The 25,877-nt window shown below is 43.3% G+C and overlaps 1 protein-coding gene across 3 annotated transcripts in view; it reads right to left on the minus strand.

Annotated features, from left to right (window-relative positions):
- Positions 1–25,877, minus strand: part of STXBP4 (syntaxin binding protein 4) — a 251,066-nt gene that overhangs the window by 222,312 nt on the left and 2,877 nt on the right. For all 3 annotated transcript variants that reach the window (XM_054977054.1, XM_054977055.1, XM_054977052.1), the window contains exons 2-6: positions 24,908–24,981; positions 24,621–24,716; positions 18,241–18,310; positions 14,925–14,999; positions 257–342 (exon numbers count right to left, since the gene is read on the minus strand). In XM_054977054.1, the coding sequence (XP_054833029.1) occupies positions 257–342; positions 14,925–14,999; positions 18,241–18,310; positions 24,621–24,716; positions 24,908–24,974 (394 nt within the window). In that variant the 5' untranslated portion in view covers positions 24,975–24,981. The remainder of the gene's footprint in view (positions 1–256; positions 343–14,924; positions 15,000–18,240; positions 18,311–24,620; positions 24,717–24,907; positions 24,982–25,877) is intronic.

Genomic DNA, 25,877 nt, shown 5'->3' on the forward strand with positions numbered 1-25,877 from the left:
CCTAGGGGGCAATACTAGCCTTCTCTTTCTTTTAGTCCCATAAAAAATAATAATTTTGTAGAGTCTTGATTGAACAGCGGTGTCCTTCCTGTCCATCAAACATCAACCCACACATAAAACCTGGGTTAAAGGTCCATCTTCCAATTCATGCAAGCATTTCTACCAACCTGAAATATTAATGGAGGCCATCAGGCCACCAGTCTTCTTCTACTACGTTCTCAGGCTGCATACTGAAGATACATAACCGGCAACTCACCGACTAGCAGCTCGGTCAGAGAATTCCTTGCAGAGCTCATGTTACTGGGCAAGTCATACTTTTCCATTAGATCTAGAAATTCTTTCCTAGGACAAAAAGTTAAAGATATGTTCTGTATTTTAAGTCGCTTCAAAATTATTATTTTCAGAGGTTTTCCAGGGAATGGATCCTTACAGCTAATGGCTCAATCCAGAGATAATGCAGGAACTATGGTTTGCTTTAACTATATTTAGATTTTGAAACCAGGATTTGGCCTCCAGGTGATCACTCACACCCTGGTTTGCCTTGATAAACACTGCTTCCATTGCCTTTCACACTGGCTGGTCACCTCCATTCCCAGGGGGGTGGACAAGGATGGTACTAGAGAACAAGTTAGGATGTCCATGTTCGTACATCACACAAAACCATAGTTAGGACTGTGGTTAATAAACCATCTTACAAACGAAGGTTTCAGATCCTGGCTTGTCAGACCTTGGTTAACCATGGTTACTACAATGGCCCATGTTTAGAAAACACCACACAGCTGAACTCAACTGTTGTTTCATTCTGAGTCTCTGTCTAGACCACTGCTCTGCAAAAGGGCAAGAGTTAAAATTTTAGGTGTGAGGCTAGGTGGTGCACCTCCATCTAGGTGCACGATGTATTCACCATGTTAGTCCCTGGTTGCAGAGTCAACAACCAGAGGACAGGAGTGTGCTGAAGAGAACGCATTGCAATTTGCATCGGAGATCACCCCATAACAATCTAACCCTTGAGAAAACATGACCTAACGAGGAGCTTCAAACTACAAACTCTTGGATATTGCTGGTCCAAGTAAAAGTCTGCTTACTCTAAATGACATAAATAAAACTTCTTGTAATTCGTTTCTCTGAAAGTTTAGCTTCTGCAAAATTGCAGAAAGGTAGTTGGTAAATTTGAAAAATAAATTCAATCATAATGATGGGGATACAACGCTCGCTTCTAAGATGCAGAGCAATTTAAAATGGTTAACTTTCAGCAGAAGAGAAACAAAATAGCCATTCATGCTGTGGTCAGACTGTAATATAAGCCAGGAGAAAGGTGTCTGCGAACTTTTTGTGCAGGAAGTAGGGGGATGGAAGTAGGGGGCTGATCCTGCACTGGGCAGGGGGTTGGACTAGATGGTCTGTATGGCCCCTTCCAACTCTATGATTCTATGATTCTATATGGGGGTACAGAGACCATGCTTGCAGTCTGCAATGCCAAATTTCTGAAACACTGCTGTACGGTCGCAAGTTCCTTTGCTTGACAGTAAACCCAGTTCAATTCAACGGAGATTTAAACTGCAAGCTCCTTGGGGGAAACACTCGCCTTTTATCCTTGTATTACTCTGTACTGGTCATGCACATTCAGAGCACGATATAAATATGTGATAATCATATATAAATTGTAAGGAGGGGGGGAGCTGTGATCAAAACAGAGGACCCTGCAGATGGAGAACCCACACCACAGCACGATTTGAAAACAAGCACCGTAGGGTTGGATTTTACGACTCCCCTCCACAAGTCTTCCTCTAGCAGACAGTCTTCATTCAATGAAGAGAGACTTTTCTCCTCCAGAAAAAAGTCGTTCTTCATCAGACAAAACCTTTTCACCTTGAAGGAAGATTTAACAGATGAGGATCACAGGATCCAACTTAGCGGAAAGAAGTCCTAAGAACCAAACAAGAGATGTGCAGGGGAAAAATGGTATCTACTTATGACCTGTGGCTGGGGCAAACAACCTGGGGCCTCCTTATGCACTGCTGAGAGCTGAGCATCATGCACGCTCAGATAATCCCTGGTCCCTCCAGAGATCCCCTACATGTCCTCGATATGTGCCATGTCACAGTGCCACACAATTCACCGCGAGGGAGAAGTCCTTCTTCCTCTGCCCCACGTGCCCCCACACTGCCACCAGTCTGCAAGAGAAGGGCAGGTGGGAAGCCGAATGGGTTCACCACACCTGCAAGTCTGAACTTGGAATAACCTAATTCTGAGCACGGACATGGCCACGGGATGGGTGTGCACTGGGAATCAACAGCAGACGATGTTCCGATAGGGAAGAGTTTGCCTAACAACCACAAAGGGAAATGCTGCACTCGGAAGAGGATGCTGTTACACTGACGACTGCATGAAGAGCAAGAAAGGAAGCATGACAGAGATCGGCGAATATTATCAGGGTTGTTATTAGAACAGAACAAGCCTGCTCCAAAGAAATCAAATTCAACTAAAAATCCACATTCAAATTAAATTTTGTAATTTGCTCAAGTTTTTTTTTACACCACATATGTCCTCGATCTGCATACTTTATTCTGAACTTGCTATTCCCATCTTTGTATAATTTGGACCTGCTTGTTTCAAATGTACCATTTTGAGGCAAGCTAGTCAATGACAGAATGATGGATAGGTAAGAGATGCGAAAACAGGGGATGCTACGATCAGCAAAAGACAGTAGAGACCCCCTCACCTCTGCAGGAGTATACCGTATACCCTGCAGCTGTGGACAAGTTTACATCGGGACCACAAAGCATAGCATCCAGACAAGAATAAAAGAACATGAAAGACACTGCAGACTTGGACAACCTGAAAAATCAGCAGTGGCTGAACATAGCCTAACTCAAACAGGGCACAGTATCTTATTCCAGGACACCAAAATACTGGACAACACTACCAACTACTTTGTCAGGCTGCACAGGGAAGCCATTGAAATTCACAAGCATAAACAAAACTTCAACAGGAAAGAAGAAACCTTACGAATGAACAGAGCATGGTTTCCAGTTCTGAAAAACACCAGGCTAACAAAACACTCTATACCCAACAATAGCCCTGTAGAGAAGATTAGCACATCAAGCCCCAATCCATATGCAAAAGAACCTCCTCAGGATACAGTGAAGCCTCCCGCCATTAGCATTCCACACCCTGGGAATCTCTTACAGGATGACTCAGCTCAACCCCACCCCTCCTGAGTAGATATAAATGACCTGCCAACATCTTTTCCACACTGTGACACTGAGGGATCTCTGTCTTTTGGTGCTACACCTCTGAAGATGCCAGCCACAGCTGCTGGCTGTGGCCCAGAAAACCCACAACAACCATCATTCTCCGGCCGTGAAAGCCTTCAACAATACATTTTGAAGTTAGTTTATTAGCTAGTCTTAATTATGGTTTTGCCATCTTGGCTCAATCATAACCAGGGCTTTTTTTCAGCTGGAACGCTGTGGAACGGAGTTCCAGAACCTCTTGAAAAAGGTCACATGGCTGGTGGCCACGCCCCCTGATCTCGAGACAGAGGGGAGTTGAGATTGCCCTCAACGCCACTTGGCGGCATGGAGGGCAATCTAAACTCCCCTGTCTAGAGATCAGGGGGCGGAGCCACCAGCCATGTGACCAGTTTCTCCGAGGGCAACCCACTGAGTTCCACCACCTCTTTTCCCAGAAAAAAAGCCCTGATCATAACTTAGCCATCTTGGCTCAACCATAACTTATTCCCTAGTGCTGTATTTGCCGCAATGCAGGCCAAGATACCAACTGATTATATGCAGGGAAGATACAAAGGCAATAAAGCTGGCCTTTGTCATGACAAATCAAGACTCAAATGATCATCTGCAAGTCAAATCTTTTTTTTTCTGCAGACTAACTGTGCTATGTCTGAATGGAGCCACTGTATAACCAAGAATTTATTTATAAGATTCTCTATTTTATATATTGAAAGTGACTTGCAAGTAAAATCATTATAAAGTATCAAAGAGGTAATCAAATAGCACAAGTGACAATCAGATTTTTCTTTTTTAAAATGCACTATTTATTCGTTTATTTATTTTGCCTGTTTCATTTATTTATTTTGCCAGTTTGGTGTAGTGGTTAAGAGTGCGGGATGCTAATCTGGAGAGCCGGGTTTGATTCCCCACTCCTGGGGTGAACTTGGGCTAGTCACAGCTCTCTGGAGCTCTCTCAGCCCCACCCACTTCACAGGGTGTTTTGTTGTGGGGATAATAATGGCATATTTTGTAAACCGCTCTGAATGGGCATTAAGTTGTCCTGAGGGGCGGTATATAAATCAAATGTTGTTGTTCTTTTCAACCACAAAGCTGTTTATAAGGATACAAGTCAATTTCCGTACACTGAATATCAAACCACAATAAAACCTGACAAATCAGTACCCTGTGGAACGGCCTGCCTGAGGAGGTCAGGAGAGCCCCCCCACTCCTGGCTTTCCGCAACGGATGCAAAACCGAATTATTCAAAAAGGCTTTTTTGCTCAGATAGGAGGGCGGTATTGTAGGGAGGGGCTCTCAGATGCTTTGCTAATGCGTTAGGGACCATAGACTTCACCACTATGCTGCCTTACATATTATCGGTTGCTTTGAATATGTACTCCTATATACTCCCTGTGGTTCATGTTGTCTAATGTCAATCCTAGAACTGATTATCTTCGATTTCAGCAATTCTTCTCCTCTGTATTGGATCCTTGCTAATGCTATGTCTTTGTAAAATCCTATGACATTGTTAATGAAAATGTCCTTGACACTGCATGGAAATGTCTTTAATACTGATTGCACTCATCTCACACTATGTAATCCACCTTGAGTCTCAGAGAGAAAGGCGGACTATAAAATGACATAAATAAATAAAGCATTAAAACCTGCAGATGTAACAAACCAGCCACAGCCAGCCTATAACGGCATTAACACCCAAAGCATAAACTCATACAACAAAAACAAAATCCAACAACAACAAAAAATCAAACAAATGGGTATAATCTTAAATTTTTTTTAAAAAACTTTGCTAGATAAAACAGTCCTGACAAGTCTAAGGAAAGATGAAAGGGAAGTCAACCCTCATGAGGGAGGCAACTGCCGTCTCACCCACCCCCCTCTCTGCCACCAAGAAGTCCCTTTCCCATGTAACGACCTGGCAAATCTCTGACGGCCAGAGAAGTCATCGCCGCAAGAGCGAAATGCGCCCCTGAGTTTTAACTGCCCTGCCCTGTGGGCTCGAGGTGCTCTGGAGGGGGCCATTATAAGCTCCCTTGTTTATGTTAAATGCCGTACTTTACGATGGCTGCCAATGCTTTTAATCGTTTTTAACTGTTTCTTGTATCAATGTATTTATGATGTAAATCTGCTCTGAGTCTGCTTGCAGGGAGAGAAGACTATAAATTAAATAAATAAATAAATGTATGTACAGGCAGATTCTGCTGGAGGACACAAAAGGCAGATCCGCAAATGACTGAGAGAACAAGAAGGCCTCACACAGTCTCCTATAAAGAACTTGGAGTGCTGGCATGTTTGACGGGTAAGCCTCTTCCACAATATGGGGGTAACCACCAAGAAGGATCTGGCCAGTATTACACAGAGTTCAGGAATAGAGCCAGACTAACAGTGAAATCTAAAACAGTGTTATGCCAGTCTCAACCCACTGAAATCAATGGGCTCAGACTGGAGTATGTATGTCTGCTTAGGATTTCACTGTACATTTCCCAAGGGCAGAACTGAATGTGCCTGCCTCCCCTCTCCAACTGATCGCCCCAAAACGCTGCTCCTGCTGGATAGAGGACCCCGAGAAATGACATGAGGTGGGTCTGCAGCAAGACGGTGAATGGATGGAAACTGTCAATTTAGTCTGGATCCAACCCTCACTTTCCTAAGTAAAAGGACATTAAATAAGAGTTTGGTGTAGTGGTTAAGAGCGCAGGACTCTAATCTGGGCCGATTCCAGACGGGCACAAATAAAGCGAGTACTTTCGCTTTTCCAGCGACCTCACTTGTAAAAACCCGTAATGTCCCGTCCCCACTTACCTCCGGTTCATGGCGCTGTGTTGCGCTCCAGAAGCGGACGGTGTGAACGCTTTATTGCGGGTTTGCACACTTCTGGACGCTTCGTCGCTGTGGAGAGGCCCTCCCTTTCCCTCTTTCCTTTGCCAGCCGGCCGGCAACAATATTCCCTTTTTAAAAATTTTTTTACGTGTTTTGCGCAAATGCACAAAAGTTGATGCTGCATATTCGCATACCTGCACATTTGCGCAAAACACGTAAAAAATTTTTTTAAAAAACACTGAAATGCGAACCAATAAAGGCCCCCGACGTCAACTGTGACGGGGAGGAAACAACCAATCCCGGGTACCTCAGTTGGCCGTGCGAACATCCGGAAGCGGAATGGCACGGCACGCTGCGAGACAAAGCGGATGGAGACGAAAGTGAACGTGTGGCCAGTAAGCGATTATTTCCGCAGAAAAACCGCAATTTCTGGCTATCTGGAATCGGCCCTGGAGTGCCGGTTTGATTCCCCGCTCCGCTTGAAGCCAGCTGGGTGACCTTGGGCTAGTCACAGCTCTCTCAGAGCTCTCTCAGCCCCATCCACCTCACAGGGTGATTGTTGTGAAGATAATAATAACACACTTTGTAAACTGCTTTGAGTGGGTGTTAAGTCGTCCTGAAGGGTGGTATATAAATCAAATGTTATTATTACTTATTTGGGCAGGAAGATCAGTTCTCTGAGGTACCCAGCATCCAGACTGTGTAGATGAGGATAAAAAGTAACGGAATGCACAGAATACTCCAGCGGTAGAAAGAAAATGTTACCTCAGTACTATTTATAAATACTGAGAGCACATTTAGAAGCAGTAGCATATAATTATATTTGGTATATCATGATGCCATCCTAAACAGAGCTACGTCCCTCTAGGCCCACAGACTTCAACGGACTGAGAAGGGTGTAACACTGTTGAGGAGTGTGCCGTTAAGTCTACTGAAATGATCAAAGTGCTTATGGATTTTAATTATTTAAGATGGTTGGAGAAAACTAGGTCAGCACTCTTTCACGAAAAGCAGATAAACATAGCACCTCATATATTCCCTAAAGAGAAGAGGTTAGAAACTACAAAACCATTTGAGTAACCGGCAATTCCATATTTACATGTACACAGAGGGACACTACAGGGTCACTTGCAGGTGAGCATTTTAGAACGTATTTGGATGAAACACGTCTTTTTAACCATTGCAACACACTGGGCAAGCTCCATGTGAGGAACGACTAGGAATATTTATTTATCTATTTATTTATTTATTTATTTATTTATTTAAAATTTCTATTCTGCCCTCCCCGCGAGCGGGCTCAGGGTGGATAAAAACATATTAAAATACAATAAAGAATTCATCTACATTAAAACATTAAAATAACAATAAGATTGAAAATAAAACAGCCAATATTATAATTCCCTTTTAAAACGCTTCACTGGGAATTCTGTGTGCAATTCTTGTTGGTTATCGAAAGCTTATACTGCATTGGAATTGGATGGTCTAGCTGTTTTACTGCTACAAACTAACACGGCAAACTCCTTTGAAGCCTCACACCAAAAGGAGATGTTTACATTTACTAGCAAAGGAATGTTTTGGTTGCATCCCTCTTCCCCCCCAATTGCCTCTTCTCTCTCTGCCCCTTCTCCTCCCTCCTCTTCTATATTTGACCAGTCTCTGTATCATGCATCTGACGAAGAGAACTTGATTCTCAAAAGCTTATGCTACAATAAAATTGGTTAGTCTTAAAGGTGCTACTGGACTCTTTTTGAGTTCTTGTTGTCATGTCTCAAAAAGTATAAGCAGAGCTGGGAAAATTACAATGGAGGGCAACCACAGTGATTAAGGGGTTGAGGTACCTTTCCTGTGAGGAAAGGCGAGAGAGTCTGGGACTCTTCAGTCTGGAAAAAAAGCCATGGAGAGACATGACAGAGGTGTGTAAAATTATGCATGTGGCGCATAATTTTCCTATTGCATTTTTATTGGCTGTCCCATGTGCTTGACTGTATTTGACTTAGACTATGTAAATACACCTTCGGTCTCAGTGAGAAAGATGGACTACAAATAACACAAATAAATAAATGCATTCGTCCTGTCCCAAAGCATAAGAACTCAGAAGCATCCAATGAAATTGTTGGGAAATAAGTTCAGGACAAAGCAAAGGAAATACTTCTTTACTCGATGAGCAATTAAACTATGGGATTCACTGGCAGGGGAGACAGCAATGGATACGAGTAGAGGCAGCTCAAAAAGGGAGTTAAGACAGGTTCACAGAGGGAAGGTTCATCAATGGCTATCAGCCAAGGTGGACTGGATGGAGCCTCCACATCCAGAGGCAGCAAACCTCTGAATACCAGTGCTGGGAGGCAGCAGTAAGGAAGGTCAAGGCCCTGCCCTGTTCATTTGACCTGCCCAGGCAACTGCTAAGCCACTGTGTGAAACAGGACGCTAGAGTAGATGGACCGCTGGTCTGATCCAGCAGGCTTTTCTTATGTTCTTAACTAGAGGTGGGCATGGACTGGGAAAACCCCACGGACCACCAGCCTGTGGTCCGTCGATTTTCACGAACTTTTCACGGACCAGCCTCATTCACGGACCAGTTTGTCGGTCCGTGGCCTGTCACTTCTGGCAGCCCTGGCTCCCTGCCCCCAAAGAGCCCAAACTAGCAGAGAATCTTCAGCAGCCTCTCATCCAACCACTCTCCAAGACTGGTCAAGATTGCATTTCAGATGTCTGAGTTCCAGCCCCCCAAAGCGGCTGCCCCCAGGAAACTTGCAGAAGATACTGGAGTCACAAATGCCAATTGACTTGTATTGGCTAGCAGCACCAAAAAGTTGCAATGAGGCAAAATCAAACAGAAAAGGGTGGGAGAATAATGCCCTCACTCACCACACAGACACTTTTCCACCCGTGGCCTATGGAATTCATTCTTGCTCCTTGCTTGCATAGAGAAGAATGAGAGCTCTCTGGTTGGCACGCAGAGCTGCCTATCAAGGTTTTGAGGGCTAAGATTGGCTGCAGAACACCCATCCCTCTGTTGCCTAGGGAATTCATTCTTTCTTCTTGCTCACATAGAGCAAAATGGGAGCTGTCTGGTTGGCAGGCAGAGCTACCTATCTACGTTTTGAGGGCTAAGATTGGTGTTGCCATGGCTGCAGAATGTCCATCCCTCTGTTGCCTAGGGAATTCATTCTTGCTCCTTGCTCTATAGAGCAGAATGGGAGCTGTCTGGTTGGCAGGCAGAGCTGCCAATTAAGGTTTTAAGGGCTGCAAAAGGTCTGCTGACGTCCTCTCCATTGCCTAGGGCAGTGATGACGAACCTTTTTGAGCCCGAGTGCCCAAAATGCAACACAAAACCAACTTATTTATTTCAAAGTGCCAACACTGCAATGAAAACTGAATACTGAGGTTTTAGTTAAGAAAAAACAACTCATACAGTTGTCTGAACTAATTAACATCTCTCTCTCTCTCTCTCTCTCTCTCTCACACACACACACACACACACTCAGGAGCCACGAATGAAAGTAAAGCAAGTTAAATCAAAGCAGTTTGCCCTTCTTTACACCAGCAGCCCGGCTTGCAAGCATTCTCTCTCTCTCTCTCTCTCTCTCTCTCTCTCTCTCTCTCTCTCTCTCACTCTCTCACTCAAGAGCCACGACTGAAAGTAAAGCAAGTTAAAGCAGTTTGCCCTTCTTTACACCAGCAGCCCAGCTTGCAAGCACTCTCTCTCTCTCTCTCTCTCTCACTCACTCACTCACTCAAGAGCCATGACTGAAAAGTAAAGCAAGTTAAATCAAAGCAGCTTACTCTTCTTTAGAAAGCCAGCCCCAGCAGCCCGGCTGCTGCCTCTGCTTCCTACTGCTAAAGAGACGGGCAGCAGGGAGGCAGCCTTGAGGAAAAGGAATCACGTGAGCAGGGCCAAAACCCATGTGATCTCTGCTCAGAGCTACTGGAACGCCGTTCCAGGCGTTCCACCTCCAAATGAGCCCTGGACCTAGCAATTGGCGACTTGGCTCACGTGCCCACAGAGAGGGCTCTGCGTGCCAGCTGTGGCACGCATGCCATAGGTTCGCCATCGCTGGCCTAGGGAATTGATAAGATTGGCACCAGGATGTCTGGACTCATGGACCATGGACCAACGGACCAGCCCAAACAAACCAAAATTCATGAAAAAGGTGAGTCCCACGAACTGTGTGTTCATGAATCACAAACCGGGCCAGACCGTGCAAAATCTTGGTCCGTTTTCCAGACCGTGCCCACCTCTATTCTTAACGTCTCTTACAAGGACATACCAAACTGGACCTTTTGCTTTTTCCATAGTTTTTCCCCCCATACATGCTTGGCATTTCATGGAAAGATGCTGGCAAGATAAAGCCTTAAGATAATGGCCTGAAACGCCCCCTTTTTTCCACCCTTGCCTTTGGGGGGGGTCAGAATGTAACTTGATAAAGAGTTCAAGAAAACTCAAAAGCTTGCACATTGTTTTGTGCTACAAGCACATCAGTGATGTGACAGGAAGAAGACAAGTCTGCGCTAAAAAGGAACTCTCCCCGCTGCTTGCGTGACCCGGCATCACTGCGCTGAAGGTTCCTTACAATGAATCAGACCATCAATCCACCACGGTCCATCCTGGCTATCTGTAATGGCCACAGCTCTCTAGGGTCTCAGGCGGAGCTCTTTCACATCATCCACGACTTGATTCTTTTTTGGGGAATGACGAGGATTCATCCTGGTGCCTTCTGCACGCACCACCACTGCCACTGCAGCCGTTGCCCATTCAGTGCAGACACAAAAAGAGGCAGAAGGCACCAAGAAGGCCTCGTTCGCTGTGTGTGTCTATCTTTGGCCTTTCTGGGAAGAAGCAGCAAATTACGGGAGCATCCCACTGAAAGTACGTGATCTTTCTTATTCATAAGCACACGAGCACAAACGTAAAAGTTTTGTCATCGCACGAATTTGCTTTTGATTTCAGAAGAACCGTAAAATGTATTACAATCAATGAATAATTTTTAAAAAGAAAACATGCATTGCACAGTAACATATAAAAACCAGCAAGGAGACCTGCAAGGATTTGCAGGGGCAGGCATCTCATTTTCCTCCATAGCCCCATCCCCCACTATTTTCTCTTTCCCTTCCCTGGGTCAGTCAAGCAGTGTGATAACACCTTATCAGAGGCTGCGGCCAGGCTTAGCCCCAGTGAATCCTCCCTCAAAGGCTAGAAGAGCTCTAGAAAGGGCCCCTCCCCTTGCCTTTTACTGACAGAAACCAAGGCCTGGAGGCTGATAATACTGTTATGGTTGCTGAGGAATCCCTGCGGAGGGAACTGAGAGGGCATTCATTTCTTAAAGCTGCAGGCACTGCTTCTATTGTTTTGCAGGTTTTTAACCCCCAATGTATTTTTTTAAAATGTCGGATTTTTCTGCAACAAAAACAAAGGGGGTTCACTTCCAAAAAATGATACACCAAGGAAAAAAGAAGTGAAGAGGCACATTCATGAAAATGCTCACAATTTACACATATACAAATTACAAATACAAAATCCACAGTTTATACAAAAATAGACGTTCAACGTCCCAATAGAAATCAATCTTTCACCACAATGGGTAAGTATACAGTTCCCAAAAGTTCAAGCAGTGACGTGACGCGTTGTCCGAAGGACAGCGCTCCAGGCAAGTGAGTAGCAAGTGAGTAGCAAGGTAAGTAGATATTGTAGAGTAGAGATATTGCCGGCTCGTACTCATTGCCATCTACTTACCTTGCTACTCACTTGCCTGGAGCGCTGTCCTTCGGAAAACGCGTCATGTCACTGCTTGAACTTTTGGGAACTGTATACTTACCCATTGTGGTAAAAGATTGATTTCTATTGGGACTTTGAACGTCTATTTTTGTATAAACTGTGGATTTTGTATTTGTAATTTGTATATGTGTAAATTGTGAGGATTTTTCTGCAAACCTGGGGTGTTGCTCAGGTTTGAAGAAAGACCTGCCTTGTCTTTTCATGGCTCCAATCTCAGGGACTTTAGTATCCACAGAATCATAGAATCTTAGAGTTGGAAGGGGCCATACAGACCATCTAGTCCAACCCCCTGCCCAGTGCAGGATCAGCCTAAAGCATCTCTGACAAGGATTCATCCAGCCTCCTCTTGAAAACTGCCAGTGAGGGGGAGCTCACCACCTCCCTAGGCAACTGATTCCACCTTTGAACTACTCTGACCGTGACAGATTTTGTTATGTTGAGAATTTGATCTTTGGGCAGTTTAAATATTGTACCTGAGAGGCAAACAGTTACCAGATGGTGCCGTGCAGAAGCAAGTCTCCGTTGGTCTCAGAGTATGCTGATAAGATCGGGTGATCTTAGGCTATCTCGCTAAGCCTAACCGTCCTACCTCATAAGGTTGTTGTGGGAATAAATGGAAGGAGAACCAGGTACACTGCTTTGAGTTCCCTGGGGGAAGGGCAGAATAAAAATGTAATAGACAGAAAGGCACATTATACAGCAATTCTGCAGAAACCAAGTAGGTTTTCAGTGCCTTGAATGGGAGAACTCCTGGGAGTCAAAATAGTTTACAAGATGCAGAGTAAAACTAGGAGAACTGTGTTCATATGTCACACAAAATCATCATGAGGGCTAACTGTGGTTAATAAAACAACTTCAAACATTTCTTTCAGACCCCAGTTTGGCAGGCTTTACCTAACCACAGTCAGTGGAGTGGGCTCTATTTGGTCACACTGACCATGTTCTATACATCCAGGCCTTTAACTCAAATTCTATCTAATTGTTTTTCTCCTTTAATTGATTTTGACCTGTTATCCTTACCTGTTAAGCTTCTATGGCCTTCTTTTGCATTCAGCACGGTTTTATGTTTCTAGTTTTTACTGACTGCTGGTCTTAACACAGAGATGGTTTTACTGCCGACAAATTAGTTTTATTGAACTGTTTTGAAATCCTTTATCAATTAACTGTTTGAAATTTGTCGTTGTATTCTTTTATCCCTTTTTTCCCCTCTGAGCCACCTTGAGCGGAAAGACAGGAGGGATGTAAGTGGGCTAATAAATAAATGTTTAATTAGATCATGGTTTTGTGTAACACCTAAACTGAGGTCTAGAGGCTCCCCCTCTCTGGAGCGATCTGTCCTTAAATGCAGCACGCAGGGGATCCCCACTTAGCTGACACAAGCAGACTGCCCAGCCGAAAGATCCGTCCAGGGCCTGCAAGGCTTCTCTGTCTTGCCATGTCACTGATCAACCTGTCTGTCAGGCAAGGAGAAAGAAACGCTGCTCTTATCTGTTCTGCAGCACCCACCTACTTCCCAGGGAAGGGGCTCTGCTACACTTTTTATCTGCTTCCAAATATTTTGTCACTCTTCATTATTTTTTTTTGTAAAAATGTTCTAAAGGAATGCAACAACCAGAATGCTCTCATTCTGGAAAAAAAATTTCATGTTCTAAACCATGGACCATGACGTCTATTGCACCAACTGGCCTTCTCTCCTGGACATGTGTTCAAAAATTAGTTTCAAGAAACCAGTTCTCATGATGGGATCAGCAGTAACAGGACAGTGGTTGATGGTGACAGCCTCTTCCCCTCTCTTAGCATTACTGCCCTTGCAGGAGCTTAAGCACCCTCCCAAAGAAGTCTGGGTCCTCGGCCCGTTGCAGGAGGGAAAAGAACTTCAGCCGCAGCCCTCAGACAGGGATCCAAAGGCACCTGGGAGGCTGCATCCCTCCCACAAAGGACACCGTGGAACAGGGAAGACCAGCCCCGGCCCAGAGAACGAGGTGCTGCTTCTCCCTCCCTGCCAGAAAGAATCTGAGCTCCAGCGGACACTGCAGAGGTACTTGGCTTTGCCAGAAAACTCCACCCAGGAACTTAGCAAGAATTGGGGAGACAACCCAGTTACTAGGAACAAACAACCAACGCCTTGCCGGGAATGTAGCAATATGTAACAATTGTATTAAAGTGCAAATAGAAAGTGCAAATGCAGTGTAAAACAGTGTACAAAAAGCAATAAGTATTTCATTTACGATGCAATTCGTTAATGTCCGTATATGTTTACATATATATTCCACAATGGGAGATCCAAGGAAAGGGAGGTGGAGTTCAATTTGGAGAATAAATATCCAAGGTAATTCATAAATAATTTTGAAAAGTCATAGTCCATGCATGATGAAACCGTTATTGCCGAAGGGCAAATATGTGCACTGATGTTCCAAATCCTGTTTTGTGGCAAAAAGACACTTCCTCATGGGCATATATCTTCTGGAATTTAATAGCTCCCAGTCTAACACACTCCCGGATCAATATACAAACAATTAGTAAGACGGAGCTATTAAATTCCAGAAGATATATGCCCATGAGGAAGTGTCTTTTTGCCACAAAACAGGATTTGGAACATCAGTGCACATATTTGCCCTTCGGCAATAACGGTTTCATCATGCATGGACTATGACTTTTCAAAATTATTTATGAATTACCTTGGGTATTTATTCTCCAAATTGAACTCCACCTCCCTTTCCTTGGATCTCCCATTGTGGAATATATATGTAAACATATACGGACATTAACGAATTGCATTGTAAATGAAATATTTATTGCTTTTTGTACACTGTTTTACACTGCATTTGCACTTTCTATTTGCACTTTAATACAATTGTTACGTATTGCTACATTCCCGGCAAGGCGTTGGTTGTTAGAAAACTCCACCCTGCAGGGAGGTGGCACAACTTCTCTCCAAGGAAGAAAATCAGCGAGGGAAGACCAGCCCGGCCCAAACGAGCACAAATTCTGGATGATCTCCTGCTTCTGTCCTTTCCCATCACTCTCCTTCCCTTCGGCATTTTCTACAGACACAGAGAATCACGACGTTTTCTTACTTTGCTTCTTCATCTCTGCCAATGAGCAAAGATACACGACTGGTTGCTGATGCCATCTCCAAGATATCATGAGCTCTGTGAGGATGAAGAAAAGGAGATAAATGAACTGATTTCTTTTCCAATTAGTGGTAAGGTTTCTGCTGCTTTGTTCATCTGAACAAAGTCTTCTAATCAGCAGAAAGACACGTATGCCTTAACACTACCGCTAGTGTAATAATGCTGTGATCCCAATCATCCCTGCCCTGTTGAAAATCATGGGATGACCTCCATTCCAATATAACACAACAAATCCCCCCACATACACCTAAACATAAAAAGATACGTCATCATGAACCCAGATATCCAAATGGACAACAGACTAAAAGAGTAACATGAGAAACGGGAAAACAGCGATTTATTTAGCGAATGCTTATCTTATCCTCCTTTCAGATAACTTGTGTCCTTCCTGTTATCCTCACAACAGCGCTGTGAGGCCGAATAGGCCGAGAGAGAGAATGATTGGCCCAAAGTCACCCACTGAGTTTCGTGGCAGGCAGGAACGTGAACCTGGCTCTCCCTGTGCCAAGTCCAACACCACAGTAGTTCTTGCTCAAGGTTTTCAACGACACACAGTCAGACCTGGGTCATTAAGAGCAAGTTAATGTTACAACAGCAGAATGCCAAAGAGAACGATTTAGCACGACACTCTAATGAAATGTCAGTGCACAGAACCAATGTATCTCTTTGGACTTGGATCTGGGTTCAAGTCCCACTCCTAGTGCCATTCTTCTGTTTTCTGTAAGTCACTGCCCACTGTTAGACTGAAACAACAGGGATCTGCCTGTTGTTATGAGGACAGATTCCTTTTTTTTTTTTCTTCAAACTACAAAACACTACACAGCACTACACAAGACTATCACAAGGAAAGGGGAAAGGGAAGGGACAAAGGGGGATGGAAAAGGAAGAGGGGGGGATGACCTACAAACACTAAACACTACACTTCAATGTTTTCCCTTCATACTGTCATAATACAAAAATAGCTCCATAGGATAATGATGGAGTGGTTAATCATACAGAGAATAAGCATTTCAAATTCTGATTAAACTTTCCTCCCCCTTCTAGGTCCCGGACGCAATTCTCTCTGTGCAACCGCATGAGGACAGATTCCTGATGTGTTTCGCTCAGAAAACTGGTTTTTGACTACTCTGTTCTTTGCTTTATCCTGAACAGTCATGAAGGGTTTTGAGAGGGTATAGAAGGGCCGGGCTGCATCAAGAAAACAGAACTGAGAAAGCCTTACTCTTTGGCCTTTTTTAAAGTAGTAGTATAAACTTCAACAAATCATGAAAAGATATGCAGAAGATTCTCATGTATATTTTGTATACAGGAACTCAGGATTGCAGGTCTATGGTGCCACCAGGGCTGTTTTATGCATAGTCATAATTTGTCTGTTGAATATATTTTATTTCTAATTTATAAATGCCTACAGGAATAGGAAATTTATATATTAAACTGGTTAGTTTAAGAAATAATAAGGCCTAATATTATTATCAACTGGCAAGAAATTTTTATGATTCCTGTGACTGGCGTTTTCTTCCAACTGGGGGAACCCACAGAGCCTCCTTTAATTTGGGGGCGCCAGGCTGGTTTTGAAATGTAAGCCTTCCCCCCTCAGTGGCTAGATGTCCTTACACTTGCAAGTGTAAAGGCTTTGTGTTCTCTGCTGCGAGGAAAGCTGTGTGGTGAATAAGAACTCAGAGATCACTGAAGAAGGAGGTTTACAAAAATTAAAGAATTTTTTTTTTTTAACATATGGTGTTTTTTTTTAAAGAACCGATCAGCAGCCCAGGTCTCCCAACATTCAAACGAAAAACCTGTCTGAAGTACAAAAATTTAAACTAATTGTAGCTTCAAATGAAGATTTTAATTCTTTTTAAGGCTTTCACATAAAAACAGGCTTTCCCTGATGAACCCCCAAGCGAGAACCTTTCCCACACACAGGATTCCACTCACACCAGCCTGCCTTTTCCCAAGAGGCAGACAGAAGGATACACCAGTCCTCACAGCCCGTCTGCTCCCACAGGTAGAACTAAACCACTCTGCTACCAGGCAGAACTACCCTTGATACGGTCTGCTCTCTCTCTCTCTCTCTCTCTCTCTCTCTCTCTCTCTCTCCCCCCGAGTCAACCCTGAGCTGAAATGCCTGCTGCTGCATTTCCCGCCAGCATTCCAATCTCCTCTCAAAAAATGACTGGATGCTGGAGCCACACTCCCATAAGCTCAGGGAAGAAACAGCTGAGTGGCGGTTTTGCCTTTCCGTCGGTCACAACTGCCATCAGGGGTCACCTACCTACACAGCACGGTGGATCATATTAACAACATTTTGTAAACATCCTGTTTACAAAATCCATGTTTACTTGAGTTGTTAAAAATTATTCTTAATAACTTAACATGAGGTCATGACTTCAAAAAGAAATTTGATGGGTTATATATTGCCCTGTCTTTGGATTACACAATTAAAAAGTCTGAGCCAAACCAATACTTGGTATTGGCAGGTACCATTCCATGAACTTCAGAAAGGTTTGAGTTTCTTCAGCAGTGATTAATTGGGACCGGAATGTTTACATAAGAAGAAGTACTAGTAACTCTAATCCAATTTTATAAATTCTACTCTATAAAAGACAAGCTGTATTGGGGACGACTCACTTTTCATCCCCGCGCAGGCACAGCCTGGCCTCGAGGCCACTGCGAAGCGCCTGCTTGCTGTCAGGAGGGGACTGAATGGACAGCCTCAGCACTCCTCCCCATGCCTCCCCTCAGCACCCTCCCACTCTGACCTCCAGGGCACTGTGAAGCGCCTACTTGCCACCGGGAGGGGTGCTCAGGCCGTTGATTTCCCGGGCCCTCTTGCAGTGGCTAGCAGGCGTTTCGTGGGGGCCCCCAGGCCAGAGCGGAAGGGCGCTGAGGAGAAAAAGAACAGAATACAAATTAATCTTTGTGCAGGCGCATTGCTGGGAGCAGTCCCGCCAAATTGACAGCCTAAGCACTCCTCCTCGCGCCTCACCTGAAGGTCACTGAGGAGAAGGCAGAAGCCTCGGTGGTGCTGGATGCCTGTCCGTGCTTCCCTGGGAGAGGTCCCTGCTCAGTCATATGAAGCTTATCCTCCCCTCCCTAAAGAAGCCTGGATGCAATCCTGAAGGGAGTTTCCTTGGAGTAAGCTCTACTGATGGTTATGTTCCATGAAAAATTAAAAAATGACCAACAACAATAGTTTTCTAGAGCCCGTTGTATGTTTTCACGCAACGGGCTTCGTTACTAGTTAATTTATAAAGCATACCTTTTGTTAGTTACACCAACTAAGTTTTCTCCATTGACTTCTAAAATCAGGTCTCCAATAAGCAACCGACCTTAAAAAGAAAGAGGCTAATAATGAACCGCAATTTAACTCTTATGAATTTGTAAACAAGGGAAAAATAAACACAAATATATATACTACTGTTAACAGACTACAAGACACTGTTTCTATCAGTTTTATTGTAATGTAATGTAAGAATGATTCCCAACATACTTTCAATAATATATTAACTCTCTTCCAATTGAGTTCTCATTGGCTCAAGTTAGTGATAAAATAAAACTATGGTTTACAGTTAGTTTGTGAAATCTGAAATCAGCTCCTATGTGTCCATTCAAATTCTAGTCTGTCTCAACAAAAGGTAGTTTCATCACCTTCACTCTGACCACATGTATCTGTAGCCAGGATGTGTTTGAAGGCAGTACCAGGGAACAATCCAGGGTTAAGGCAGAATTTCCATGTTTGCATGTTGAATGAAACCATAGTTAGGACTGCAGATGACATAATGTTAATTGTAGAAGATCCATTGGAGAACATGCCAAAAGTGATAGACAAGATTAAGGAGTTTGGCGACTTGGCAGGTTTCTTCATTAACAAAAAGAAGTCAAAGATACTATGTAAAAACATGACTAAGCAGAAACAACAATTGTTAATGGAAACAACGGACTGTGAAGTAACTAGTAAGGTGAAATATTTGGAAGTTGAGCTGACTGCAAAAAATATAGATTTGTTCAAGAATAATTATGAAAAATTATGGACTCAGATAGAGAGAGACTTGATCAAATGGAATAGACTGAATTTGTCATGGTTGGGCAGGATTGCAGCAGTTAAGATGAATGTGTTACCAAGAGTAATGTTTTTGCTACAGACAATACCAATCATCAGAGACTCTAAACAATTTGAAAAATGGCAGAGGAAAATATCAGATTTTGTTTGGGCAGGCAAGAAGCCTCGAGTGAAAGTAAAAGTTTTACAAGATGCAAAGGAAAGAGGCGGAATGCAACTGCCCAACCTGAGACTCTACCATGATGCAATCTGCCTAGTTTGGTTAAAAGAGTGGATGACATTAAAGAATAAGAAACTATTAGCCCTAGAGGGATATAAAAATTTTTTTGGATGGCACGCATACCTATGGCATGACAAAGTAAAGGTCAACTCGATGTTCCTGCATCATTTTGTAAGGAGAAGTTTATATACAATCTGGAAGAAGTACAGAACTTACCTACAAGAAGGAACCCCCTTGTGGGTGGTCCCATATGAGGTGATAGATCCGAGAGCTGTTGATAATGAACAACAATGTTTAACGTACAAAGAAATAACTAAAATTGAAGTATCTAAACTTAGAATAAAGACGCAAGAGGAACTATCACCTAACTATGATTGGTTCCAGTATAGACAGATTAGAGATTTATATAATTCGGACTCTGCAAAAGGGGGCATACGAACAGAGAACTCGGAACTAGAGCAGACCCTTCTTAAAGAAGACAAGAAAAGAATATCCAAGGTATACCAAGTACTGTTGAAATGGTATACTGAGGATGAGATAGTTAAAACACAGATGGTGAAATGGGCTATAAATTTCAATAAAGAAATAACAATGGAGGCATGGGAATACTTGTGGAAAACTACAATGAAGACAACGACATGTATTAATATTAAAGAGAACATTTTCAAAATGATCTATCGTTGGTACATGACACCAAAGAAGATTGCGCTAGGGAACTTGAATACTTCTAATAAATGCTGGAAATGTAAGAAACATGAGGGCTCCCTCTATCATATGTGGTGGTCGTGCGAGGTAGCTAGGCAGTTCTGGGGGGAAATAATAAGAGAAATGAGTGAAATTTTACAGTTTCAAATAAATAAGAACCCAGAACTCCTGCTGCTAAACTTGGGAATGGAGGGAATTCCAGCCCATCATAGGACGTTGATTTTCTATATGACTGCAGCAGCTAGACTTTTGTATGCGCAGAAATGGAAAGTACAAGAAGTGCCAACTATTGAAGATTGGATCTACAAATTGCTGTATATGGCTGAAATGGACAAGATGACAAGAAAACTGAGAGATCTGGACTCAGGGCAGTTTAACACAGACTGGGAGAAGCTGAAACAATATCTGGAGAAGAAATGGGAGGTGGGAGGAAAACTGTGGCAGTTTGAGAACTACTGAAGTATAATAAAAGTATAAAAGAGAGGGGTGACTTTACCGGGGGAGGAAGAGAAATGTGAATTTATAAGCAGTTAGACTAATTGACTGAGATATATATAGATATGTATAGGTTAATTGATAGAACATTGATAGAGAATAATTAATGATAAGGTTTAAACATGAGGATTGAGTAATTAACAATATTTTCTTTCTTTGATAAGATTTATATGCACCAAACTGAATGTATAGAAGAGTTAAATTGATTGATTATGCGAGGAGTTATATAGAATTACCATAAGAAGATGAAATGAGTAATATATAGAGAACAAATCAAATTGTTTGATTTAAATGTGGGAAATTTTTATGGTTTATGATATATAGTTTTATATAGAAATATTCAAAACTGGAAAATGGGATAAATTGTTTATCTAAAGACGTATAGTTTGGGTGTATAATAAGTAAAGGAGTTAAAGATGTACTGCTTAATATAATGGAGAATGTATATCTGTTTTAGACAGAGGAATTTAATAGAAGAAAGGGAAAAGGGACAGAGGGTGGGAAAGCTGTTGGAAGTCAACAAAAGGGGGGGAAAGGGAGGGGGTTAGAAACGAAAAATTAGGGGAAAATTGATTGTAATGTAAAAATAATAATGTTCTAACCCAATAAAAAACTTTTCTAAAAAAAAAAAAAGAAACCATAGTTAGGACAAACTCTGGTTAACAACCAACATCAAACCACGGATTCAGGTCTTGGTCTGATGGACCCCAACTATCGGTAGTTAGTGGAGAGGCCTGCCGTTGGACATCCGCACTAGCCATAGCTAGTTAAATCTAACCATGATTCAATGTGACACCTGAACTGAACCAGTGACTGAATGTGTCAACATAATTTTATTTATCTAAGATATTATTATGCTGCCTTTCCAGTCAGTGCCGAAGAAAAAAGAAAAAAGCCATACATTTAATTATCTACCTAAATTAGGAAAACATCATAAGTGTAGCACAGTAATGAAATCAAAAAGAGTCCAGTAGCACCTTTAAGACTAACCAATTTTATTGTAGCATAAGCTTTCGAGAATCACGTTCTCTTCGTCAGATGCATGGAGGGCAGAAGGAAACTGGCCAAATATAGAGGAAGAGAGGGGGGGAGGGGGGATGTAAACAACTCCTTTGATATGGAGATGCAGACAGCTCCTTTTGGTGTGGGGATCAGTTTGCTTCTGTAGAGGTTCAAAGGAGTTTGCCGTGTTAGTCTGTAGTAGCAAAATCAAAGAGTTCAGCAGCACTGCAGCACAAGCCCTCGATAACCACAGTCCTCCCTGCCAGATGCATCTGACAAGGAGAACTGTGGTCCTCGAAAGCCCATGCCAGGTGCCACTGGACTCCCCCTGACCCCGCCTCGGTAAAGGAAATCAGTTACCTGTGATAATGAGATAACCATTCATAGTCGCTATTCAGTGCCAGCTTGACAGAGTCAAATTTGCATATGAATTCCAATTCAGCAGCTTCCCGTTGGATTTTGTTTTTGAAAGGTTTCTGTTGAACTACAGCGACCTTTAAGTCTTTGATGGAATGTCCTGGTAGACTGAAGTGTTCTCCCACTGGTTTCTGGACGTTGCCATGCTTAAGATTCTTGGATGACATCTTCATCATTTGGACCCATGGGAAGGAAGCCCTTGAGAGATTTCATCAGGACTTCAACAACTTTCACCCTACTATCAACCTGAGCCTGGACCACTCTACACAACAGGTACACTTCCTGGACACCACTGTAAAACTACATAATGGATGGATAAATACCACCTTATACCGGAAACCAACAGACCGATACTCGTATCTACATGCCTCCAGCTACCACCCTAAACATACCACTCGGTCTATTGTCTACAGCCAAGCCTTACGTTACAACCGTTTCTGCTCCAATGCTCTCGATCGAGACTCACACTTAAGAGATTTACAACAAGCATTTTTGGGGCTACAGTACCCACCAAATGAAGTGAGGAAACAAATCAACAGGGCCAGACTAGTACCCAGAAACAGCCTGCTCCAGGACAAACCTAAAGGAACTAACAACAGAACACGGCTGGTTGTCACCTATAGCTCCCAGCTCAAACCCATCCAACGTATCATCAGTGAGCTACAACCCATCCTGGAAAATGATACCTCTCTCTCAGAAGCCCTGGGTGGAAGACCTTTCCTTGCCTACAGACAGCCCCCCAACCTTTGACGACTTCTCACTCACAACCATGAATCGGCCAGCAGAGCCACCAGCACAGGTACCAGGCCCTGCAACAGACCCAGATGCCAGCTCTGCCCCTATATCTACCCAGGGAATACAATTACAGGACCCAATGGCATCAACTACACTGTCTCTGGCTCTTACAGCTGCTCATCCTCCGATCTGATATATACCCTCATGTGCCAACAATGTCCTTCTGCTCTGTACATTGGACAAACCAGCCAACCTCTAAGCAAAAGAATAAATGGACACAAATCTGACATTAGAAATGGCAACGTCCAGAAACCAGTGGGAGAACACTTCAATCTACCAGGACATTCCATCGAAGACTTAAAGGTTGCTGTAGTTCAACAGAAACCTTTCAAAAACAAAATCCAACGGGAAGCTGCTGAATTGGAATTCATATGCAAATTTGACTCTGTCAAGCTGGTTATCTCATTATCACAGGTAACTGATTTCCTTTACAGAGGCGGGGTCAGGGGGAGTCCAGTGGCACCTGGCATGGGCTTTCGAGGACCACAGTTCTCCTTGTCAGATGCATCTGGCGGGGAGGACTGTGGTTATCGAAGGCTTGTGCTGCAGAGGAATTGGTTGGTCTTGGTGGTGCTGCTGAACTCTTTTTGATTTTGCTACTACAGACTAACACGGCAAACTCCTTTGAATCTTTACACAAGCAAACTGATCCCCACACCGAAAGGAGCTGTCTGCATCTCCATATCAAAGGAGTTGTTTACATCCCCCCTCTCCTCCTTCCCCCCCTCTCTTCCTCTATATTTGGCCAGTTTCCTTCTGCCCTCCATGCATCTGACAAAGAGAACGTGATTCTCGAAAGCTTATGCTACAATAAAATTGGGTAGTCTTAAAGGTGCTACTGGACTCTTTTTGATTTTGCTACTACAGACTAACACGGCTAACTCCTCTGAACAGTAATGAAATGTCATTTTCCCGCCTTGCTACCACTACTGTGTGATTATGGATCATATTTTTAAAAAAACACATAGTGGTTATGTGAAATAACCACTATGGGTCAGCTATGGGAACTCGACAGAGGAAGCACAGATACCAAGGATGAGCTTTTTGTGTTATGTATCATCTCAGCCAAAAGTGCCATCGGAGATAAAATGCTACATTATCCATGAAAGTAGTTTAGGTGAGTGGTCGTGTTAGTCTGCAGTAGAACAGCCCAATCTGAGTCCAGAGGCACCTTAGAGGCCAACAAGATTTGCAGAGTGAGCGTTCGAGAGTCAGAGCACATTCCTGTCTGAAGACGTGAGCTCTGATTCTTGAAAGCTTACACTCTGAAAGTTTTGTTCGTCTCCAAGGCGCTTCTGGACTCAAATCCTGCTGTTATCTATGAAGTAGAGATGGGCACGAACCATAATATGAACCCAAATTCGTGACGAACCAGTCTGGTTCATGGTTTGTGAACCAGTGGTTCGTCAGATCCCATTTCTGACGAACCGCCACGAAGTTTAGGCTGGTTCGTTTGGTTCGTTTTTCAGTTCATCACTGAAGACAGCCTGGCGCTGATCAATCAGCTTCCTAGGCAACAGGGGATGCACTTCCTGCAGTCCTTCTGCAGACCCAGAAGTGACCTTTGGCTGACCTGGAAGTGGTGATTTGCTGGCCTGGAAGTGACATTTTCATGAACCAAAACTAACCGATTCGTGAACTGGGGCAGGTTCGTGAAACATGACAAACCACGAACCGCACGGTTTTTTTCTGGTTTGTGCCCATCTCTGCTATGAAGAATCCATTCAATGCTTTTACAATTCCATATACTACTGAATATCATTGTATACATGCGAGCCAGAGGGACTTCAGTCCTAACACATGCCTCATGTCTACCCTTTTCTTAGTGGCGCCTAAAGCATATACAAAAGACCACAATTAAAAGTAGAATAATCACTACATAGTGACAAAGCTGTTCACAGCAGCTGTGATGACATCCAAGGGTACGTAAAAAGAAATTATTTACTGTCTAGTGCAGCCATCCCACCAGGCCGTATCTCCTTTATGAAAATACCACTCTCTTCTTCAGATAGCTCTTGATAGCCGCCAATAATTTTAATGCCTGTCGAGCAAGCAAAAGAAATGAGAGATAAACTGTTTATTTCCTCCACAGCAATAAACATACCGGACTTAATTACAAAATACTTCTAAGGACTGCAATTCTCATCTACTTCCGAGTGCTCTGCAAGGGCCCAGAAGGAGCACAGCAGCTCTGCCGTTTGTCCGGCTAAAGCACATGCCGAATCTTCTTACCTAATCCGTTTTGGCAGTCTGGAATTTCAATGCGGCAAACAGCTCGACTGGTTCCGTGGGGGTTCATAACAGCCCTTAGAAAACAAAGCGAGAAAGGCAGATTTCAGAGCTGTTGCAGTTTATGAATGTTCACCTGTGTTATTCCTATGGAGAGTGTGCATATCTTCACAGTGACAACTTTTTAAAAATATAAAGTATGCTAAAACAGTATGCTTGAGCAAAAGTGTCAAACGATACGGCATTGTAAAAGTCATTAATTTATAGGGCCATCATAAATCAAAAAAGACTTGACAGCACATAACACACAAATGCCGAAACAGCAAGTGTGCTATAGAAACCAGCTGAGGTTCTATTACTTTACCCCAAGATAAAACAAAAAGGATGAATTCTACAACAAAAGACTTACTACAGACTTAGTGGGGGAAGAACCATAAACATTTCAACAAACTCACAAATGATAATCAAACTGACTGAAATAATGTTGGTTGTTCTATTATAGCAGTAATTCAATTTGCCAGTCAAATAATGGTCAAGCAATTGTAAAAACAGTTGCCATCATTTACAGTGCAGGCCTATAAAATGAGTCATACCCTCTTAAGTCTGCTGACGACAGTGAGCTTAGAAGAATGCAACTTTGCTTAGGACTACGCTGTTAGAATGACATAAACACACTTCAGTCATCAGTAGCTAAGCCTCGCAAAATTCGGAGGCACATGGCACCCACAGCTGTGGCCCATCCTCTGTTCTCTTGCTGTTCTTGGGGTCAGTGGCCTTCGATGCCACTTAAAGGGACTGGAACAGGCTACAGGGCCATAAACTACCTGAAGACTGGATGTGGGCATTCAACCAGTTCTGGACACTTGTCCTATGCGGAGTAGAGTAGGCCTGGCCCCCAGTTATTATTTATATTCTTTACAGACCCACCCCCCACCCCCACCCCAAGCTGGCTGGTGATATGCCTGAGACCAGG

This window comes from Eublepharis macularius, chromosome 4, assembly GCF_028583425.1.
Source record: "Eublepharis macularius isolate TG4126 chromosome 4, MPM_Emac_v1.0, whole genome shotgun sequence".
Taxonomy (NCBI): Eukaryota; Metazoa; Chordata; class Lepidosauria; order Squamata; family Eublepharidae; genus Eublepharis; species Eublepharis macularius.